We start from the raw sequence: 23,457 nt of genomic DNA, 5'->3' as shown, positions 1-23,457 counted from the left end.
TCTCCCCTTAAAAATTCACAGTGGGAGACATTTTTAGGAACAATCCCCGATTCTCCAATCCCCCCAACCGCCCCCAGCAACTGCACTTCTGGCCACCAGGGCTCCCACCACACCTTGATTTCCTGGACCACAACTGTTCAGTGATAAGCCACAAGGCCCAACCCTTCCTGTCCATCCTGTCTGTACAGAAGAGAAACACCGCTGTGCTTAACCTACTCTTTCGTTCAATACGGGTCAGAAACCCCACTATCTACATACAAGCAGGTAACTATTTAGCCCAGATCCACTCTACAAACACTAGCTGAAAACCTCATTCTGCAATTCTGGATATGCCCGTAGATATTCTACACAGAGCAGAAAAGAGGACTAATATGCTTGGACTGTATTACTTATTTTTAATAATTACAACCATTTAAAAAGTAATTGGAATACTTATCATGCTCCTATAGCTACAGTACACGTGACGAGGTACAGGGGGCAGAGTTAAGGGTGTTAGTGGAATCTTAACTTAAAATTTCCTGAATCTCAGGTGCTTAGATGTTTCAAATTCAAACATTCAGTGATGTGTTTGGTTTTTTTGGTTAAGGTCTAGAGATAGTTTCAGCCTTAACTGTCTCTTAATATAGCCTATTATTTGGGAATAAAACTAATGTTTGGAATGATCATGGCTATATGACAGACACCCAGAAACACTGGCCGTTTTCTAATTTGCTTAGAGTTGTGACACCACTCAGACGAATCATTGACACAAAATCATCTGTCAGAAGGTTTCCTTTATTCTAGTGTATTTCTTTCTATTTGTGGTAATATGTTCTGAAACTCTTGGTACAGGAGACAAATTGGAAGATAGTTTCTCTTCTTTAAACAGAAAAGTCTACGCAGGAGGGGATTTGATACCAGCCTGGGAGTGCAAAGAGCTGGGGATTTGTAGGAGCTGAAGCAGATGATTCCGCAAGAAACTACGCAAGGGGTCCCTGCCTTTCATTCAGAAAGCAGAATGGGAGAAGTTAGTCCAGAAAACTGAATGTGGTGGAAACAGGAAGACTGCACAGTACTAGAGACTACAAATCAGAGCATTGCTAGCAAACGGTCACCTGCAAATGTCAACCCTGCAGTCAGTGTGAGTGCTGAAAGAGCTATACTCCCATACCTCCACATGTGTTCCCACACAGAATGAGCACATGTATCCTAACATGAGTCCCGACAGGCACATGTGCTTAAAACATTACACTCGCATCCCCACCTGTACACTCCACAGCCATTCATGTATACACTCCTTACATGCCCACAAACATCTATATGTGTACCTAAATATTACACGTTGACATGCGCCCATCTGTACATATACAATTGCATACACCCCATATAACCAGGCTCACCCATACAAGCACGTACCATCAGTATGCAGACATGTAACGCCCACACTCTTCTAATCACTACACATATGTCCAAGGCATGTACTCCACTTGTACATACACATTCACACACATCTCATGTTCCCAAATTCCCACATATGTTCTCTGTCATAGGCACACCTTTGTGTGCCCTTACAAATGCATGCATGCTGCACAAGTGCCTCACATCCCATGAACACACCCACACCCCATAAAAACACACAGATGCGCACACAGTCATGTGCCCACACAGCAGTCAGCACACACAATGCTCCACGTGCTACTGGACCCCGGTGGTGTAAGAAGATATTCCCTCGTCCCCCTTCCCAATCTTTCCTTATAAAAATCCTACTGGACAATCCTGGGTTTGGGATGGAGTGTGAGGTCCTCAGGGACACTGAGGGAAAGAGACCAAGATGAAACCAAGCTGTGGCGAGCTCTTTGGGAAAGGAGAGGTGGTTATGGGACCGGAGAGGAGGTGGTTGTTATCCGTCTGGTCAGTGGACTCCAGCCCTGATTCAGATCCCACTGGGAGAGTCCTCACCCAGTACTATCCTCTGGATGCAGCACCAGTTCTGGAGGGAGAGTGGAGAGCCCACAGTCGTTGGGGGGGCGGGTGGAGAGGTGTGAATCAGTCCAACCCCAAGTCAGAGTCAGACGATGACCTCTCCTCCACCAGCTCATGCACAGCGTTCTCCAGAGAGGTGAGATTGCCCCCTGGAGTCATCCCCATCGGCTGGATGACTTGCTGTCTGCAATACAGAGGGAAAGAGCAGAGTTAGTTTGGCAAAGTGAGTTCTCAGGAGAAAGCACATAATATCACTGGAGGGGTTACAGAACTGGGAGACGGGGGAATGCTCAGATCGCTGAGCACTCAGGTCCAACCCCTGAGGGACCTGTGGACACCTCCAGATGGCAGCCAGGGAGAATGCTTTGCGGAATACCAGCACAGTAGAGGCCCCCCAGTTAAAGCAACAGGTTTGGTTCCAGCAACAACATTCCCATGCACCTAAGGAAGGAATAAACCTGTGAAAAGAACGAGGTGCTGATTTTCAGAAGTTCTGGGCATTCACAACTCACACTGAACTCCCCACCTCTGAATATTGGGCTCTGCACTTCCACTTGCAAAGCTCCAAAAGGCAGCAGAGAGAATCCCACAGCCCACAAATCAAGTCCGAGGAACGGATTGATGCCTCTTCTCAAGCAACCCAAAGAGGGCAGCCCCTGCGGCAGGGTGGGCTAGGGGCCCAGAACCCCCGTCATGTTGGAATTAGCGTTGGAGGTCCCAGGAGCCACTCTAAGCTCCTGCTACGTTGGTTGGATACTAGAATCTCCTGGGCATTCCTGGCACAGTCCGGAGTAGCACTGGTCAGAGGCAGGCAGTGCTAGCTGAACCACCGTAGTGTAACTTTAGGACTGGCACCAGGATGAGTTTCTCTCTCTCTGACACACACGGGCTAACAGCATTAAATGAGCTGCCCTGCTGCCCTTTTCCTTCCCATCTCGGTGCCTTCTGAACTCTCTAGGTAGATCCCGGACCCCTGTCTGCAGTGCCCCTGAATGATGGATGAGCGCCTACTGGAGAAGGCTCTCCTGTGGGGAAGGAGAATTGGTGCCATTGGCTGCCATCTGTGTCTGAAATGCTACTTCCTACCAGCAGCCACCCAGGGGCAATGCCACCATCTGCTAGAGAACTCCCAGGCTGAACTCTGGTGAGGTGACAACTCCCGATGCACTGGGAGGTGGAGAACACATCTATGTGGTAGTCTGCTGCTGTCTCAACGAGGCTTGGCTAAGGCCCCTGAACTCCTTTTGCTGGGGTAACAGAATCCAGCTCTGTTAATTTATTCCTATGTTAAATCTTCCCAGCAATCACCCTGAGTCCATCCCCTATGATCTTCCAGGGCCCTGGACTGCTACCAAACACTCACTGCACTGAGCTGGGATTCCCCTCCTCCTCAAGGCACATACGTAGTTGTGTGCCCATTAAGACTCTCCTACAGTACTGACCTGCCATAGTCATGATTCTGTGACAAACCTGGGTCCCCCCAGTCTCAGTGTCTGACCTATATTAGACAGGACTCTTTCTCCTAGTGCATTCCCACTGCATCCCCAAACCACAACTGCGCACGCTTCGTTCTCTCTTCTGATACCTGGACAGCTTGTCAAACATGTTAACCAGCTTCATGGCTTCATACTCCTTCTGCTCCTCGGTCATCCCTTCCATGGGGTTGGGGAGCTTCTCCTCCACACGACCTGTCACTGGGTTAATGCTGAATGCAATGATGGGAACAGGAAGTAGAAAGAGAAAAAGAGGGAGATAGAAGAGAGAAACAGGTTCATTGAAAAGCAGGCTGCGTCTACGAGTCTACAATAGCATGAGAGCACAGCTGGCCACAGAGCACATGCTCTCTCCTCTCCTTGGGATACTAGCGCTGGTGGCATCACAGGGGACAGCCAGGTGCTTCTGGCACTTGCCCATGCTCCACTGCATCACCCCCCACTCTCCTTAGGTAGGAGAGTCCTGCCAAGCCTTCCCCTCCTTCCCTGGCCACCGGAGTGGGAATACACCCTCTCCCCGTCACTTCCTTCTAGTGGCCTCCATCTGTAGAGGCTTCACCTCCCTCCTCTTCCATATACATGTGGTCCATGTGATTCCAGAATTGGTGGACTAACGGCCTGATTTGACATGGCCAATCCTACGTTCAATCAGAGCTCGGTAGGACTGGAGAGTCCCCTTTGTCCACCCCATCACAGGGTCACGGCTCAGCACTGCCGAGGAGAGAGAGGAACACGTTCACTTTGGCTGCAGACAGGAACCTAGCAGCTGCAGGTGGGTAGGACCCAACCCTCATCACACACGCTGCCCCATCTCCACGCCTCTCCGGAGAGGCACAATAAGGGAATCTGTTCCACTGCAGATGATGTGCCCTACTGCCAGTGAGTGGATACAGGCACACTAGCAGCTGTCACACAAGGGGAGCCATTCCCCCGGTGGGGATGGGTGGGGCACTGGAGTAGGAAGTAGGTAATTTTTGGATGAAATGCCATCAAATGAAATGAGTAGTGAGGAGGAGAAAGTGGGCAAAGCCCTGGGCAGGGGGATGCAGGGAGAGGATGGGGAAGAACAGGAACAGGGTGAGAAAAGTGGGTAATGGGGTAGGTGAGGGCGCAGGGACAGGATGGGGAAGGGAGCTCGTGAGCACAGGCCGGGCATGGAGAAAGGGATTTGTGAGTATGTAGGGACAGAGGGACTGTGGTGGGAAGTGGTGGAGGGAAAGGGGTCCTTACTTGGGCTTAGCTTCCTTGTATTCCTCTGTGTCCGTGTCTTCATCCTCAGAATACTCTCCCTCTGCCCGCCCTCCTGCCATGAGGCCTCGTGCTGCCAGGAGCCCGGCTGCATTGCCATACCCTGTGTACTTCACAAATCGCGACACTGACAGGGAGAGAGACACAAGAGTCAGCACATCCCCATGCTGCCCAGCGGCCCTCCTGGGGACAGGCTGGGCTGCCTGAGAGAAAGTGACCACTTTTAAACAAGAGGCACCAGCCAGCATGGACATCCACTGGATAAATCCTCATGTGGAAGAGGCAGGTGGGAAATGCAGACTGTGGCACTGATAGTCAATACACCGCTCCTGAGTGCTCAAGCAGCAAGTTCAGCTCCGGGTCCTCCTCCCTCAGACAAAATCCCCAAGAACCAGTTCTTCCCCTGGACTTTGAGACAGCAGAGCGGAGGGTAAAGCAAACAATATCAGATTTATCATCTGACTCCCCACACTGCGGGGGCTGGACAATGGATCAGTGGAGCTGCATCCGCTGACAGCAGGTCTGAATGTTGCCCAGTGTGTCTGTGAGGTAGGAAGGAGCTGTCTCCTCGCAGAGTGTTTCACTGACCACTGGCACTGCTCATCTACATGGTGTGTCTGTGAGGTGGGAAGGCAACTCTGCCTTCCCACAGTGCACTCCTGTACTACCTGCCCCAAGCACCGACTGCCTGGACAGCGTGTCTGAGGGGTGGCAAGGTGTGTCCTCTAGCCTCGGAAGGTCTGATGTGGTGTAAGCTCTAATTGGCTTTGACCAGAAAGTGGATTCCATGCCCTGCCTCCCTGGCACTAAGGTCCCAGAGGATCTCATCCATCCCGTGACGTTTTCATTACTCACCGCTCTCCTTGCAGAGCACAAAGAGGAACTCGGCCGCGCAGTGCTTCACGTCGGTATCAATGTGCGTCATCAGGCGCACAAGCTTGTTCCGCAGCAAGTTCCCCACCTCGGGGCGATTCTTCACGTCCCGCAGCGGAGGCAGCACCTGCAAAGCCACAGCAAGACAGATGAGGCGGGAACAGCACTGGGATTTCCAGAAAACCTTTGTGCCACAATGCAATTTACAGATCAATTAAATGAATAAACTACTGGGAGCGCGGCAAACGTGGCAGGTATTGTGGGGCTCAGAGTCTTGGATAGCAGAATCTGTATACGGAGGGAGAGGGGTATCTGTTTGGAGGCTGGTGGTATCCATAAAGTTTGTGTTATTCTTCTCCCACCTCAGAGGAATCAGGAATGAGCGTTGGATTCTCCCTACACCAACACGGTACCTTAGCTTTGAGGAACTTCCTCGTCTGGCGGTGAACACGGGCACTCTCTGTCAGCAGGTTCAGCACAGGGGTTAGGGTCTCCTTCAGTTTGTGACCCTGTGAAAGAGCCCAGAAGAAACAACAACAGATCATCACAAGCTCACGTAGTTCTCATTGTCCAGTTCCTAGCAGAGACAGATCCCGAGAGCGCAGGCCAGAGATGAGGACGGACGATTCCAGTTCTGTACCACGGCAGCTTTCCCACTGTGTCAGTGCTCAGAGCTGGCAGCCTCTCTGCATTCGCTGTATGGCACAGGGCTGCCAGAAACACACTGGAACACAGGAGTGACAGCAGAGAGCGCTGGGAAGTCACGCAGCCACGCACAGAAAAGCTCTCAGAGTATTTCTAGAGACTGAAGACCACACCCAATGTTCTGCTGAGTTGGTGACATTTTTAACAGGTTTGCTTCATATAACACCTTTCTGTCAAAAATGAACGGAGAACTTAAAAACAATTTTATTTTTGGATTCAGGAAAAACTCAGATTAAGTTGCTGGAGTAGTAAATCCAGGAATTTGAGGGGTGGGGGTGGGTGTTAATCCCCATGATCTGCCTTAATGAAGCCCACAAAAACTCCACCGGCCCTTCACCTCAAAGTGGGATTGGTGACAATCAGTCCTCAGACCTCCTGAGTTAGTCACGGGAAAGGAACAGCTAACCAATCAATCAACTGCCTACTGTACAGCAATTTACACTGTCATATCCAAACAGCTGACCAACACACCCGGTAACTAACCAGTTCCAGGGTTTCCGATTCAGTCAGTCAGTCAGTCAGTTAACCAACTCCCATCCAACCAATCTTGCCATGCAAACAGCCAATAAATCTATTACTTTTTAATCAACAAGTTAATCACCCTACTGTCCAGTCAACCAGTGAACCTACTCAAACACCAACCATAATTTTTTGCCTCTGTCTGGAAAATATTCACTTCTATTAAAGGTATAGCTACAAACTACTCTGGTGAATTCTAAACCAGCCATCATTTGCTGACATTCCTGTGGTCTCCTCGTGAGGTGATTTGGGTTTTTTTTAATGGAGAAAGTAGCACTGCTGGGCAGGGATGGAGGGCCAAATCTGCCCTACAGTGAGAAGGGAAGGTACTGCATGGAAAGATGGCATAATGAAAAACTGCACAGCATCTCCTCTACCTACCCTGTCAAGTCGTCGCTCTAAGAAATCCAGCAGGACACTGACTGCATCCATGTTGACGCCCATGTACTCAAGTGAGCCTGGCCGCACCTTCGGGGTCAACAGGACATCCAGACACATGAGAGGCAGGTTGCCCAAGAGGTTAACTGTGTGGCTGAACATACAGGGAGAGGAGGAACAAAGAGACATCCAAGGCTCTGTGTTAATGTAGATTCTTTTACTCCCCAAGGAGCAAGTTAATTTCTAAATTCTAGCAATATGAGGAGCCGGAGGGTAGGATCAAAAACCATCGTTTGCTGGGACCTGCAAGTGGACTCCTCTACAACCAAACTAATCAAAGGGTGTGCACACAAAGGTCAAACATGACCTGATTTTGGGAGGTCTCAGCTCTCTCTCGAATGACACCTGTCAATGTCAATTGCACAACATATGGCGACTGCTCTGTATGACTCAGGATATGGTTAGATATTTAAGGCCAGATTGTGAAGACCTTTTTCAAGTTGGTGAGCGATTCTTGCTCTGGCAAGCAGTCCCATTCCCTTCAGCAGGACTACTTGTAGAGAAAGGTACCATTCAGCATGAATCAGGGTATCAGAATCTGATCCTTAGTGTCAGGATGGCTTATATAGTAGCACCTTCTGATCTGGGTAAGAAGATAATGTGGGTTCAAGTCTTATGGCAGGACAATGATCTTCACCTATGAAATTCTTCTGTCCGGTCCTCTCCATCAGCTGAAATCATCAGGCAGTGACGCAGGAGAGCGCCCAGGCGTCGGTACAGAGCAGCATCTTCCTGGCCCCAAAACAGAAAACAAAAAACCTGATTATGAAAGGGAAGCACATCTCTGCAGTCCCTGAAATCCCAGAGTCTGTTTGCCCTTCTGCCTCTCTACTGCTGTTCTGGGAACAGAACACTTCTGTACATGGATACCAAGAACAACCAAATCTTGGTAAAGTGGAGTAAGAGGAGTAACATACAAAACATGGCAATGTCCCCAGAACTCTCTTTCTGCTTCCTGCCCCGCCCACGCACTTGCTCGTCCTTTATCCTGCTCCATATCCCTTCCGAGTCCTCCAACACACCACATGGTTAATCCAAGGACCAGCAGAGGCCACAGACATTCCCAAAAGTTAGCCATCTGCAACCTCCATCACTAATATAGAAGGTGGAAAAGGGCTATGCTTTGGCCATTTCAATGGCAAGTTACATGAACGTTTTGCCCTCGTCTGGCACAAAAATTATTTTTAAAGTCATAAGAAAGTTTACAAAATGCTACAATTTGTTAAGTGTTAACAGTGTATAGGGCAGAGACAGCAGAGTTGTCATCAAACTGTTCTAGAAGTGAAGTCCCCATGGGTTGCTTCTGTTCCTACATGTGCGTATGTAACCGTGAGTCCACAGACTGGAGGATGCATCAACATCACACGCAACAGGGAGGAATTGCTCAGCGGAGGTGGAAAACCACTATCGGATCAAGGCATGGGCAGTGACTTCTGGGAAACTTACCTCATCCACCTCCCTCCTGCTGGAGTCAAATGTGATGTTGAAGAGCACCTTAAGGATCTCCATGGCACGCTCTGTCTCCTGGCGTGGCAGGGGTAGGGGAGGGCTCCCCTCAGTGGCTACCTCATGGGGGTCCAGCCATTTCACCCCTAGCGTCAGCTCCAGGGTGTCTGTCATCAGGCTGATGCCCCTGAGCTCCTGGGCCAGCTGCTGCCGGATGTCCACCCTCAGTGCTGTCAGCAGGAACAGAAGACGCAGGTCAAAAAACTTGACCTCATGGGGGAGATTCTTCTCATTGTAGAGTTTGATGCGCTCCGTAAGACCCACCACGAGCCGGGCCTCAGCTGTCAGCTCTTGTGCCCGGGGACTGCTGAAGACGATGTTGCAGAGGCATTTGAGGGCCTCCAGGATCACATCTAGGTCTGGGACTTCCCGAATGAGCTCCTCTGAGTAATCAATTCCAGCGTGTCTGGCCAAGGTCTGCAGGCCTTCCCTGGTGGCAAAGGGGTCAAGGCAGCTTTTGTCCCGGGACAGGATGCGGATGCTTTCCAAACATGTGACTTGGCAGGAGGGCTGGAGCTCTCTCTCCAGGAACTTGATCAGCAGCTGGGCCATTTTCTGGGGAGTTAGAAGGGAAAAATGAAGACACGGCAAACAGTGCCTTAGCTCGGACATTTCAACAGCTGTTCTCACGCGTGGGCACTGTGTAATGCACCGCGCTGAGACAGATAAGCAGTATCTAGAGATGGGCCTACCATAAAGTTCAGATCAAGACGTGAACTTTCCAAAGCTCAAGGGCGTTTGTCTCCAGAGTGTGGGTTCTGACCCACATCTAGCAATAATGCATGGAAAGGAGTATCATAGAATCTCAGGGTTGGAAGGGACCTCAGGAGGTCATCTAGTCCAACCCCCTGCTCAAAGCAGGACCAATCCCCAACTAAATCAAATACAGAGTACAGAATGCGGGGGGGAGAGATGTAATGGGAGTCCCAAGGTCAGAGAGAAGGTGATACTGGGGATGGGGGAGCAGGCTGAAGGAACTGAGGGGAAGATAAGACAAGGTTAAGGGAAGGATGGAGGATCTTGCTGGGTTGAGAACAGGGTGGGAAGAAGGGAAATGATCTCAGAAGGTTTAGATATAGTAGAATGTCACTAATTCTCACTAATAAATAGGAGACTCATTGGCCCAGACTCCCTGCTGGGGTAAATTGGGATAGTTCCATGAATACTGATTTACACCGGCTGAGGATCTGTCCCATTGTGATCTGCTGATATCTTGCAGATCAGTGAATAAGAAAACAAAACAGCAATAAGAGCAAAGGTAATGCATCTCACAACCCTGCACAGTTTTGTTTCAATGTATAACAACACTTCATATGACACTAGTAAATATTCTGCATATGTTGCATAAGTAATGATGCCACAGCAAGAGAAGACCTTACTACAGCTCGCATTGAGGAATAACGTGCCTGGCCTTGGGGAGCAAGGAGAGCGACAGCAGACGTGGCATCATGCCATGTAGAACCTGCCCCTGGATCAGAAATGGATATGCTGACAAACCGACTCAGGAGACCACTGTTCTAACCCAATCCTCCTCCATCGGTGACCCAGTCCCAGTGAGAGAGCACTAGCTTCTCTCTGGGATTTGCCATCTCTCACCAAGCCTTTTGGCATTCACTACTCTGCATTCAAGTACCTCTGCATGGCCACAGTAAAAAACAAAGGACATACCTTCCTCTCCTCCCGCTCTTCATCTTCAAAGGTGAAACACTGAGACTTCTGTGAAAACAAACCAGAAACTATCAGCCTCAAGAGGCAAAAAAAACCAGAGAAAATAAATTTGCTCTATAGTATACAATAATAAATGGTTCAGGGACAGCCATTGGGCAGCTTCTACCCAGCAAGCCACATAATGAGAGAGCTACGAGCCAGTCATTGAACTGAAAGGCAGCAATGAAAAAGGAAATAGTTCTTCTTGCAGAGTAGAGCCAATCCATGGAACTCACTGCTGCAGGAAATCAGTATGGCAATGTTTATCGGAGGATATTAAAGGGAGTTAGGATATTTACATAAACAAGTACAACATAAGTAGCTGAAGTCACTAAGAAACCAGGCAAAAAGTTAACAGAGAAATCAGGATTGCTTGCAAAGTTCAGAAATCTATTTCCCCCCACGGTATAGCACAGTTGACTAGACTCATTATGGAGAGTTTCACCTTCCTCTGAAGTATCACATAAGAGCCACTGAAAGAGGCAAGATACTGACCTAGATGGGTCAATGGTCTGATCCAGTATGGTGGATCCCTTGTTCTTATATGCCCAGGAGACAATTCTGCTAGCACTCTGTTGCAAAACAGTTACCCAGTGTTATATAAGTTCAAGGAGCCAACCCGCAGGCACTCCACAAGGCATGTTTCCACCCAAGTTAAAAAACAACAGAGGAAGAGCAGGAGTCACATGAACTGGATATACCATTACATCCTTTATACGTGGTTGCAATTAGGGTCTGATCCAAAAGCTGCTGAAGTAAATGGAAAGACTCCCACTGACTTCAATGCACTTTGGATCAGGCTCCTACTTTCTGGAGTTTGCATTACGTTTTAAATGACCACTTACACACCCAGACTGTTCTCCAGACACTCCTCTGCTCCTCGTCATCTGTCCTCCTTCTGCTTCCTGCCATCCACCCCATTAAGCCTCCTCCCACTCCATGTTCCCGCCATTCCTTCAACGGTTTTGTCATAAATATAAAGGGAAGGGTAAACCCCTTTAAAATCCCTCCTGTAAAGGGGTAAGAAGCTAAAGGTAACCTCACTGGCACCTGACCAAAATGACCAATGAGGAGACAAGATACTTTCAAAAGCTGGGAGGAGGGAGAAAAACAAAGGGTCTGTGTCTGTCTGTGTGATGCTTTTGCTGGGGACAGAACAGGAATGGAGTCTTAGAACTTAGTAAGTAATCTAGCTAGCTATGTGTTAGATTATGATTTCTTTAAATGGCTGAGAAAATAGCTGTGCTGAACAGAATGAATATTTCTGTCTGTGTGTCTCTTTTGTAACTTAAGGTTTTGCCTAGAGGGATTCTCTATGTTTTGAATCTAATTACCCTGTAAGGTATTCACCATCCTGATTTTACAGAGGTGATTCTTTTTGACTTATATTAAAAATCTTCTTGTAAGGAAACTGAATGCTTTTTCATTGCCCTAAGATCCAAGGGTTTGGGTCTGTGGTCACCTATGCAAATTGGTGAGGATTTTTACCAAACCTTCCCCAGGAAGTGGGGTGCAAGGTTTGGGAGGATTTTGGGGGGAAAGACGTTTCCAAACTATGTTTTTTCAGGAATCCAGATAAAGTTTGGTGGTGGCAGCGGAAGTCCAAGGGCAAAGGGTAAAATAGTTTGTACCTTGGGGAGGTTTTAAGCTGGTAAAAGTAAGCTTAGGAGGTTTTCACGCAGGTCCCCACATCTGTACCCTAGCGTTCAGAGTGGGGAAGGAATCTTGACAGGTTTTGTGTGACTTCCTTCTTCTTCTTAAATCTAAGCCTCATTATATCACATTTCTCTCCATTGCCCTGTGCCCTGATCTCACTCCTTGTCTGTCCAAGCCATTCAGAGATTTATTAACAGGCATCTTTGTACCGATCAGCCCCCGATCTCCTACAGTTCATTAACAAGTTTCATCCCTTCACTGCATGTTCCTTCTTTTAGGTCACTGCGATGGAAATACCTTTTTAGGATGATACCTCAGAAATGGATTTTTCTTTTGTTCTCTGGAGTTTTAAGATCCCTTAGCAATCTGTATATGCAGGTGGTTCCTGTATCATGTCTGCTTTACAAGGTACTGGGCTTGATCCTCTGTGTAACCCGCAGCTCCCCATTTAGCTTGCTAACTTACAGCATGGATTCTTAGGTTGAAGGCCATGGGTTTCTGACTTGTATTGGGTACAAATATTTCCACACATTGCTAAATTTGATGTAGGAATCACTGTGTGAAATTCTGTGGTTTGTGTTACATAGGAGATCAGGCAGATGATCACAATGATCCCTTCTGGCCTTAAAACGTATGACTCTATAAAACAACATGAAGAGTTATGGAAAGAACAGATGAGTAGGGATGAGAGCTGTCATGTAGGAGAGGCTTGTGTCCAGCTTTGCCCATAAATCCATTCTTTTCTAAAGTCTACTGTGATACCTATATGTCTCCCACTGCTGTATGGTTGTTTATGAGCACCTCCCAAGCACTTAAATATAGAAACAACAATAAACTCTTTCTCACCTTTTCTTCTTTCCAGGCCTGGGTGAAACACAGCTTGATTCCCTGATTGTTTGTTTGTTTTTTATTTGCTTGTGTGAGTGGGTGTGTTGAGTGTCTAGTGCCTTGATTAAAGTAGAGAAATGTTATTTCTTGTGAGAATAAGCTGCTTCTGGCTCTTTATTCTGTGGTCTATGAGGCCATCCTGGATGTGAGTGATCGTCTTGGTGAACTAAGAGGATAATTCCTTGCAGTGAGAGCGGCTGTGTTCTGGGGTTGAGTGATGACAATCTGAGTTTGCAGTCTAGAAAAAATTCTGCAGGGCATTGCCTTGCTACCTCCATAGCCAGGGAAAGGCAGGCTCTCTATCTCCCTCATAGCAGTGGCAGAAGTTGGTACTGGAAGCTGGCTGTTTCAGAACACATTTTCCACCACTTGCCTGGGTTTCTTCTTGCTTCTTCCATCCTAGGCTATCCGAGAACCATAGTGATCCAGAGTGGATCATGGTATGTCAGTGCTAATATCTATAGTCATAATCAGGAAGTGCTTAGCACTAGTGCTAGTTCTTCTCCTCCTGGGCCTCTCAGTTGGTTCGGGTTTTAATAAGCAAGTTTAGGAATTTGCCAGTGTCCAAGAGATTCTCAGGATTGACTACATGCTCCAGTTTCTTAGTCTAACAGCAAAGCTTCTGCTACTCTGTAGCCCAGTTCCCTCCATCCCACAGGGCATCAGCTGACAAGGACTGCTCCATGCTTCCAATACCCAAGCAAACAACTAGCCCAGGACTTTGATAAGTTACCTTGTTATTTGCAACCCTGAACAAAGACCACACCCAGACTGTACAGCACCTTCCCGCTTCACGAGGCCGCTTCACACTGGATCAGAAATGTCTGAGATCTGTCTAAAAGGGTATTTTAACAATTGCAAGTGACATGGGCATTTAGACGGTGGCTGCACTAGAAGTGCTTTACCAGTACAGGAAGGCCAGCACACTACACTGGCAAAGTGCTGCTAGTGTGGACGCAACTTATACTGGCAAAGCTCCACTTTGTACCAATACAGTAAAAACGCTCCCCACGAGAAAACCACCAGTAAAAGTGCAGTTTTGTTGGCATAGCTGCATCTACATGAGGGGCTTCTGCTATGTCAGTGAGGGATCAAACCTCTTCATGTGCCCGACCAACGTAGCTATGCCAGCTGAAGACTGTAATGTAGACATAATCTTACTCTGCTCTCTTTATCCAGCTCTATAGGCCCCATTGATGCACGTGGACTGGCTGCAAAACATGCCAGGAGCTGAGCAGGCTTCGATTTTGCACATCTTTCTTTGAAGAGACCTCTCCCAAGAAAGATCCTATTTCTACAATTTTTAAAAAGATGTGAAGGATCATCTCCCCCAACTGGGAAGGCAAGAGATACATCTCACAACTAATACAGAAGACTTCTTGGCAGCTAGGTGAAGGCTTTTGGTCTTAAGGCACCCAAGGTGGACACCAGTCACTTAGGAATGTACACACCCTCTTGCATCTTAAATATTCTAGGTATTGGTCCTACTCCCTCTCCTTGGTAACTATTTCTATTATCTTCTCCACAGCCATGTCCTATAGTTTCCCCGATCTGCTCTGGATTCCTTAATATAGCTGTTACACTAGCCTCTCTCCAGCCCCTTTATTTTCAAAAGGTTTAAAATATAGAAGCATAAATTGGCCTGTCTCATTTCCTTCGTTATCCTCATATTGATCCTGTCCGCACCCTTTGGTTTGCTCAGCTTTCAGATCTTCTAATTTCTGATTAGCTATTCTGGACATGATCTTGATTTTCAATATAATTTTATATGTATCCTTCATCCCAAAGTCTTAACAAAAGATGCAGCATCACAGCAGGGTAAAAGAAGAATGCCAGGCAAACAATCAGCACACTGCACGAAAGTGGGAGGAGGCTGGGTGATGTCTAAGGACTTCAAAATGGGATTCCTTAGATCACTGAGCCATTCCTTCAGCATGCCATCTTCTTCCCTTGGATCCCAGGCAATTCAGATACGATCAATAAAGCGTATAGGTCTGTGTCTTGCTCTTGGTTCTCAATGATATGATTTAGGGAACTCCCCATTCTTCTGGAACACAAAGAGCCACCCCTGAGGCCCCCCAGTCTCCTTCATCTGCCTCTCATCCTTCACTCCGAAAACATCTGTGATTGAGCTTGCCTCTGCTTTTCATCCCTCTGGTTTCCGTTTTCATGGCAATTTTAATGCACAATTAACCCCTTCACGGTTGAACTCTGGTGCCACTTCTGTATGGCAGCTGAATGCAGCAGCATTATTTTAAGTGCTGAACGGGCACTGGAACATCAGAATTTCAGCGATGGCACACCTGCTGCCGCCTCCGCGGCATCCCTGGAGGCGCATGGTCACCAGGTACGTCAGGCAGCACTGAAGCAGCTGATTCCATTCTACCACCTTTCCATTCCTCTCCTAACCCTGATATGTTATCTCTCAAAAGTGCCTCCTCCTTCTTACCCCTGAGGAGTCTCTTTTTTCCTGAACAATCAAACGGGACCTTATTTATTTATTTATTTTACTTTTGCGTGGCAGGCGCACAGAATTTGTCCCTTTTATTCTCCATCAGGATCCTTTCCATCACATTCAAGTTGTCTTGCTCCTCCATTGCTTCAACCTTATCAGCTAACCCCAGTTTTACACTCTCTTCCATATCTGGCTCTGTGAAATTCATTGTCCCTACAGTCCTTCACAATCAGATTAACTTCATTTACACACCAAACTAGAATTACTGGCAATGTTGCTTTGATGTTTCCCCACCTCTATGGCTCCAGTCAAGTCCTCTACGCTACTCAAAACTAAGTCAAGACATTCCTTTCTTCTCAGCTCACTCTTTTATAAAGCGTGCAAGGAAGCCATGTATTTACATTTCATCTCTTTGAAGCTGGGGCACTGGGCCAGATCCTTAGGTGTCATGAAATGGGGTGATGACACAAGTGGCTTTCCACCTCTACCTCTACTCCTGGAGGTAGAAGGGGACTGCTTTGGTCTCCAGGGCAAATTAGAACAGCTCCAGAGCTGCTTTAAAGCCATTTCAGTCAGTCCAAAATTGCCATGCCTCCTCCCCCCGGCACACCCACTGCATCCGGAAGGTGGTACCAGGAACACGTGATGCGGTAGAGCTGCCAACGCTGACTTTATGCCACCCAAGGATTCCCCTATGCAAAGGGAATCCTCAGCTACCCTGTTAGCACAGCTCTGTGTTCCCTTTGCACTCCAGGAGGTACAGAGGGGATGAAGCAGGGGCTGAGAATTGGGCCTTCTTCTAATTGTCCGTAAAGGACAATGTAAAGGTATGGTGCTGCATGATAATAAGGAATAATAATAATGTCCATAAAATTCTGATTTACTCTTTTTGCTTGTTGTCTACATATGTATATAGACTTGATTTTCAAACTATGGGTAAGTCATTTTAGCCTAGTACTGTGTATAACACACACCTAACTGCCTGTCTGACCAGCTGACTTATTTTAGAAGACTACAGTGCAGTAGCAGAGAAGTCGATATTCGTGATCCAGGTATACGGTATGTCCATGCATATCAGTACTCCGTTATGCCCCAAATCATGCATTTTTTCTTCTTGATATGTAGTGCTCACTAGTGCACTATTTCATCCATTCATTCCCTCTAGTCTATCTGTCTAGGTATTATGAGGTCCTCGTTATCATAGTATCTGAGCTTGTCAGTTATTTACCACGTGTTCTTTAAAAACAGTTGATTAGCATATGTAATCACACCCTCCCTATAGCTTATTGCAGCCTGTATTTGCTACCGTTGAGTCACTTTGTAATACAGATCATTTTAAATTACGTAACAACTATCAACTAGTAGATCATGTCAACTTTATGATTTACTGCAGACTTTCGAGGTGCATTGTCTAGAAAATGTTTTCATCTAGTCTTTGGCACCTTTCACGTAGTCTCAATAATACAGGGCCAAATCTAAGGGTCTTATTCAGATTTTACTCAGTCATTTTCCAGTGAAGTTCTGCTGAAATCAAAAGGAGGGTTAAGCGAGTAAGGAAGGAATAACAGTGAGGAAGGATCAGAGGGCTTGGCCCATTGCTCACCATGGCAGACGGATTAGTGGAATCCCTCTCCAACATCCAAAGCATGGCATTTCAAATCCAATCTTTTAAAGCACTAAACAATTTTCATACCTCAACATGATGCGTCTTTCAAAGGTTTGAGCCAGGTATCAATCTATGTAACTTCAAGGTCTCAAAACATATTATCCTATTAAAATCAGGCAGAGGTTGCTGAAGCAGCTAAAGGAAAATACCACAGCACCCAACTGTGGCTGCACCCTGTGCAAATGGGCAAGGGGTGGAGGGTGCGAGTAGCCTTTCCTCGTTCCCCACCACCTTTGCCACACTGGATCAGACCAGCACTCTGGAAGCGCCTGCTTCCAACAGTGGCCAATACCAGATGTTTCAGAGGAAGGGGTAAATGGACAATTATAAACTAACATTTCCATGGGGGAAGTTATGATTTATGCCCCAACAGAAGAGGGTTTAAAGACCTTTATAAATGTTTTATCCTATCTAATGTAACTGCAGATATCCTTGTTAGGTATGTAAATGTCCAATCCTTGTACCCTCTTCAGCTACTTGTCTGAATTATACCTTGTGGCAGTGAGTTCCACAGGTTAATTATGCAGTGTGTGTGTGTGTGTGTGTGTGTGTGTGTGTGTGTGTGTGTGTGTGTGTGTGTGTGTGTAAAAAGCATTTCCTTTCACCGGTTTTAAAGGTATTACCTTTTTAATTTCACTGGATCAAAAAGTCATAGATTGTAAGGCCAGAAGGGACTATTATGATCATCCAGTCTAACCTGCATAAAACAGGCCAGAGAACTTCACCCCTTGTGCCTTTATGACAAGAAAAGGTAAGGATGTGCTCCTGACTAATCTTTCCTATATCACTCATTATTTTATATACAGGACCACTCTCCCGTCCCCTTTCCAAACTAAATAGTCCTATCCTCTCTTCATATGGAACCACTTCCATGCTCCTAATCACTTTTGTCGTCCTTCTCTGGACCTTTGTCATTTCTGTTATATCCTTTGGCGATGCAGTAACCAGCACAGATTATAATGGGCCCTGAATTCTCTGCCGGGGTTATAATAGGCCCTGAATTCTCTGCACAGCTCCATTGCAATTAGTGGAACTATCCCAATTTACACCAACAGAGAATTTGATCCACTGCTTAAGGCAAGGATGTCTCATCAATTTACATAACAGTATTATCATATTTTTGTTATTAATCTCCACCACATTGTTAATACTCCCTAACATCTTTTTTGACCAACATTGTGTATTGCCCAGATGGTTCTATTGTGCTGCCTGCAAATGGGACCTAGGATTTTTTTCCAGTGTGATTATACTTAAATTTAGACCCTATCAACATGTATGAATAGTTCAAATGGTTCCTTCCAATGTACCTCACTTTGCACCAATCCACAGTGAATTTTTATTGCCCCGTGTTGCTCAATTGCCTATTGGCATCTGATCCAGCACCCACTGAAGTCCGTGATAGTCTTGCCATTTACTTCAATGGGCTTTGGGGATCCGGTCTGTTGTAGGGTCCCTCAGGAACTCTTGATGTTCTTTTGCAGTCTTGAGAGATTTACACAATTTTCTGTCAACTGCAAATTTGGCCTCCTCCACTGTTCACAATGTCTTCCAGATCCTTTATAAAAGTATTAAACAGCCTGACATGAATTCTTCAGGCACCCTAACGTTAACTTCCTTTCACGCCCACTGTTGAAAAGAATATATCTGGGGCAGGAATCTCCCATCATCTTCTGTGGTGAAGACTGACACAAAGACATTGCCTTAGGTTCTCTGCAATGTCTTATCCTCCTTTATTGCTCCCTTTACTCCCCGACAGTCTAGCTGACTTGTTAACTCTCTCCCAGGCTTCCTGTGTCCGATATACTCTCAGAAAACATCTTGGTGTTTGTTCTGCTATGTTTAGCTATTTGCTCTTCAAATTTCCTCTTAGCATCTTAATTCCTCTTATATTTCATCTGCCACGGTTTGTGTTATTTCTGCTGTATGTCACTTTTATGGGGTCCTACTGTTTCTTAGTTGAGACTTTCACTGGATTAAAATTGCCCGGTTGGAACAGATGTAGCATGCACAATTTTTCCCTGGAAAATGACACTTGTGCAACAATATTTGCAGCTTTCTCTGCTCGCTTTCCACCTACTTCAGCGTGATGCAGCATGAGTCATGTAGGATCTGACGGGCCACATTCATTCCTAAGGTGACTCCTTTGAAGTGAATTTCACCTGCACTTGCATATTGGTTCCTGAGTTGAAAACGTCATGTGTGCCTATTCTGAAGGGGCAACCCCTTCGTGTAATGTTTTGAAACATTTCCAAGCTGGTAGCGGCAATCGCTCATTCCTACCAGTTTGTTGTTTTCACGTGCTATTTTTGATTTCTCTTATCAACTTTCAGATGAAGCATATGTGGCAAATCCCTACTGTTAATGTGCTTCCTTAATTATCTTTAATTGTGAACCATAATAATTCTACTCCATCCATAGCTTCCTCCTTAGGCCTCATATGTTACCTCCAAACCTTCCTTTGCCATAAAGGGCTCCTCCTTTCTACCTCACTATTTAGCCCCCACATGGGCATTCATTTCCCTGCCATGTTTCCCTTGCACCCTTGATTCTAAAAATCCAGCCTGAGTGCTTTACTTCCAGTACATAAGGGAAGCAGGAAGGGGAGATGTTTACTAGATGCTCGGGAACAGTCACTGTCAAAACATACATGCAGGAACCACTGATGCTACAAACAAAAGATTTACCCGCTAAGCAGGTTAATGGCAGTTTTATTGAAGTGACGCACAGACAGATGTAGGTAGAGGAGACAAACGGGGCCAGCTGGGTGGCACAGAAATCCCACAGCACGGCTTCTCCAGCCAACCTGCTCCCAGACACGTAAACAGGGAAAGCTGAGGACTGGCACAGGCCAAGCACAAACACAACACTCACCTCCTGATTGTAGATCTGCAGCACCTTGAGGATAGCGTCTTGTTCCCCGCTTTCCACAGTCTCCACCACATTCTTGAGATCCATTGCCCCAGCAGCTTGGATATGGATTGGAACGCTATGGGGTGGGGTGGGCGGCCTTGCAGCGTTGCCAGATAATTACCCGGATAATTACAGATGCACAGGGACCTTGATACACAGACAACTGGGAGGGAGCAGGGAGGAACAGAGAGAGAAAAGCAAGTGAAATGGCTCACTCTGTTACATCCAAAGGGAAGAGCAGATGGATGACCCCCATAAAACCAGGCGCTAACTCCCTCTCTTTCTCTCGCCCTTTAATCCTCTTCCTCCTCTCTCTGCTTTCCAATGTTTAATAAATGCCCTCCCACCAACGCACTTAGGAAACCTCCCTCCCTTTCCCAGCCGGAAGATTAACACAGAACAGACAACTGCAGCTCCCTGCAGCCCTCCTCCTCCACCCACTGTCCTGATTTCTGTTACCACATAGCAAAATCCCAGAAATGACCCTGTGGAGTAAAAGAGATGCACAATAGACAGACAAGCACCATCCAGGCTGGGTTAAGGTGGCGCTGTCCTTTAAGGTGGCATGAAGAAGTTCCTCAATTAAAAGCACTGGGATTTTGCTTTGTTGGTTCAACAAAGAATCTAGAATACTGACGAATCTAGAATACTGAGGTGCCTGTGTAGCTCTGTAATTGGGGAAGATGGGAGGATATACCGAACGCACTATAAAAACGCCTGTCTTGATGACGGATAAAAGGCCTCTATAGGCCAAAGCGACAGTAGGCTTGTATCATCCAGGAAACCAATGTGTTTTACAAGTATATTAAATAATTAGATGTGTATTTATATGCAAATAATACTCATAGATTCTTTGGGGCTAGGCCTGTGTTTAAGGTTGTTTGTAAAGCACTGTGTTGATGTATAGCGCTGAGAGGGATAGTTAATAAATAATGAATATAATAAATTACTGAGTATGATTCCATACATTTATGGACGTTTATCTTTTTCTATAGCTAGATGTCAATTCGGCACTAAATATTGGTAGTGTAAAATTACACAGTAAGGTCATGATCCTGCGATGAGTCTCCTGCAAACCTCTGGCTCCCCACCCCCGACTTCAGTGGGGCTCCATCCAGAGCTCATTGCAAGGGTGTGCACCAATTCTATGGCATTACCACAATAAAGTTGAAGGGTGCCTGCTGACCGCCCACCATGATGCACACCCTGAAGTTTGAGAGCTACTAATAGGGCCATTTAGGAAGACAGAGAGGAACACAGCTCTCAAGATGCACCAACTGCCCCCCCCAAAAAATTAAAAAATTCCATACTGTTGGAGACATTAAAACTGGAAAAGGCAGCTCATCTAATCCACCCCCTTTGGGCCAGTACAGAATTGTTCCCTACAGTGTATTCTCCAGCTTTTTGTCCAGGCTAGCATGATGGAGCTTCCACCACTTCCCATTTAGACCTCACTATTTGGAATTTTCATCCTGTTTTTCATCTTGCATTTTTCTGTTTAACTCATGAGGAACTCATCCCATTAGTCTTAATTCCACACCCAGTACCATTCTCTCTTTGATGCCCACACCCATCAAATATGTATAGAAGCTGGTCTTTGTGCTCCTCCCCCTGGTTCTGCAAACATTTACACATGTGCTTAACTTTAGTTCTGTGAGCAGTCCCTTGAAATCAGTGAAACTACTCCTGGTAGTAAAGTTCAGCATGTGTGTAAGGTCTTTGCAGAATCTTAGTCTTTGTTTAGCCGAACTACACATGTACCTATCTTTTAATCTTTCATAATAAATCAATCTTTTAAGAAATCCTGATCACTTTGGAGGGACAGAATGGGAACAATGGTAACTATTTTACTAAAAGTAGGGACTGGGACTCCTTAGTAGAGACAGAGGGCAGAGAAGCAAAATGTCTGCAACAATTAACAATAACCATTATAATAATTATTGGGTTAGCTTTATTTTAAAAGATAAAATGCTGCTAAATCAGTTAAAACAACTCCACCTTCCAGATCAATGAAAAAGAGTATAAACAAACATTAGGAGCTACTCTATGTTAAACAATATACATATAAAGCACATTACCTTTACTTGCTCAGGTTTCCTGCCTTATTTCCTGAACACAGCAGCTGTCCCTCCAAAGCTGCGTTTAGTGAGGGCACCTGCTTTGTTTTAAAGAAAAACTTGTTTTTTCAAGCTCGAACACCGGCGGCAGGCTGGAATGTGGGGTCATCCGCCCGGCTGGGCTGCTGATCCTAGGGCAGGGTAGCGGGGAAGAGAAGATCTTTCTCTCTTCCCCCTCCCCGCTGTCCAAGGCGAGCGGGAGAGCGAGGGGGTGTGTGGGTGTGTGTGTGACTCATACGGAAGTTGCGACCCGTGCGGGTAACGCAGCATCCGATAACCGATTCGGAAGGGGTGGGTGGCAGCAGCTCGGGTAGGGAAGAAGAAACAGACAAAAGAAACGCTGCATTACTGGAAGTCTGGGATCGGGGGAGGGGCAGAGTTAACTTCCCGGGATCCGGGATGCAATGGATGCAATCTGGGAATACTGTAGGTGCTGAACACCTTTTCCTGGGAGGATTAATGACAAACAATGAAAAATCCTCTCTTCCATTGTGTTTGAGACGGAGAGTCAGATGGAAAAAAAAAACCCTAAAGTAAAATAATCAAGCAAGGGCTGGGCAAACCTGTTCTTTCTCTGTTTTTCTCCTATTCGTTGTTTTCTTTTTAAAATATTTATGATGCAATATTTAAAGCTATGGAATATAAAATAGCAAACATTATGAAACTAACAAGGCATGTGCTAAATATCACTGCCCAGTCGCTGTTTTTCTGTTCCATCCCATCTCCCTTCGTCCTCGGTGTCCCAATGGTGGAAAGACTTACTGCCAGGCAGAGTGGCTCCCTCCCTGCGTGGTGCCGCGGACGCAGCTCTCTAAAGCCGCGGTCCTACCCGCTGTTCCCCGTCGCTGGAATCCTGCACCTCTCGGGGGCTCTGGGCAGGCGCACGCCTCTGCTCACATGGATCACATTGCAGGCTCGGGCATTAAATAAATAACAACATTTTGTCAGTGTGAGAAGGAGACAGAGGAAGTTTAGGCCAGGATATTAGGCGTTGTTAATTAAAATAAACTATAGAAATCTTTTCCACGCCGCTCAAAGCTTATTTTTGTACATGTAAATATTCCTACGTTTCCCATGTTACAACAAGCCGAAACAAAACAGCACTGCGGTACGAGCACTCAGGTTTAAAAACGGAGCCCGGGGGGGATGGTTTGCAGGACTGAGGCCTACCACCAGGAGTGGCACTGTCTAATCTCCAAACCCTAAACAAAGGGGAGCAGCCAATCGGGATGTCGGAATCCCTCCAGGACTGTCCTGGAGTCTCCAAGAGGTAAAGATTAATCTGAAATCAAAGCCTATCATGTCATGTGATGA

General features: G+C 46.5%; 1 protein-coding gene across 3 annotated transcripts; it reads right to left on the bottom strand.

Annotated features, from left to right (window-relative positions):
• Window positions 1-742: 742 nt before the first annotated feature.
• Window positions 743-23,119, bottom strand: RIC8A (RIC8 guanine nucleotide exchange factor A). Of its 3 annotated transcripts, XM_074954680.1 has the most exons (12): window positions 22,906-23,119; window positions 22,105-22,184; window positions 19,988-20,189; window positions 10,413-10,460; window positions 8,685-9,299; window positions 7,876-7,970; window positions 7,182-7,332; window positions 5,990-6,085; window positions 5,559-5,703; window positions 4,686-4,830; window positions 3,548-3,667; window positions 743-2,146 (listed from the first exon to the last, which is right to left on the bottom strand). In XM_074954680.1, exons 3-12 carry the CDS (start codon window positions 20,069-20,071, stop codon window positions 2,026-2,028), a joined length of 1,620 nt encoding a protein of 539 aa, XP_074810781.1. In that variant the 5' UTR covers window positions 20,072-20,189; window positions 22,105-22,184; window positions 22,906-23,119; the 3' UTR covers window positions 743-2,025. The 3 variants fall into 3 exon arrangements, with proteins under 3 accessions (XP_074810781.1, XP_074810782.1, XP_074810779.1); XM_074954681.1 differs by lacking the exon at window positions 22,105-22,184; XM_074954678.1 differs by lacking the exon at window positions 22,906-23,119 and having other exon boundaries at window positions 22,105-22,844.
• Window positions 23,120-23,457: the final 338 nt, after the last annotated feature.

The sequence above is a fragment of the Natator depressus genome, chromosome 6 (assembly GCF_965152275.1).
Source record: "Natator depressus isolate rNatDep1 chromosome 6, rNatDep2.hap1, whole genome shotgun sequence".
NCBI classification, from domain to species: domain Eukaryota; kingdom Metazoa; phylum Chordata; order Testudines; family Cheloniidae; genus Natator; species Natator depressus.
Note: the sequence above shows the minus strand (reverse complement) of the source record. Positions and strands in the feature narration are given on the sequence as shown.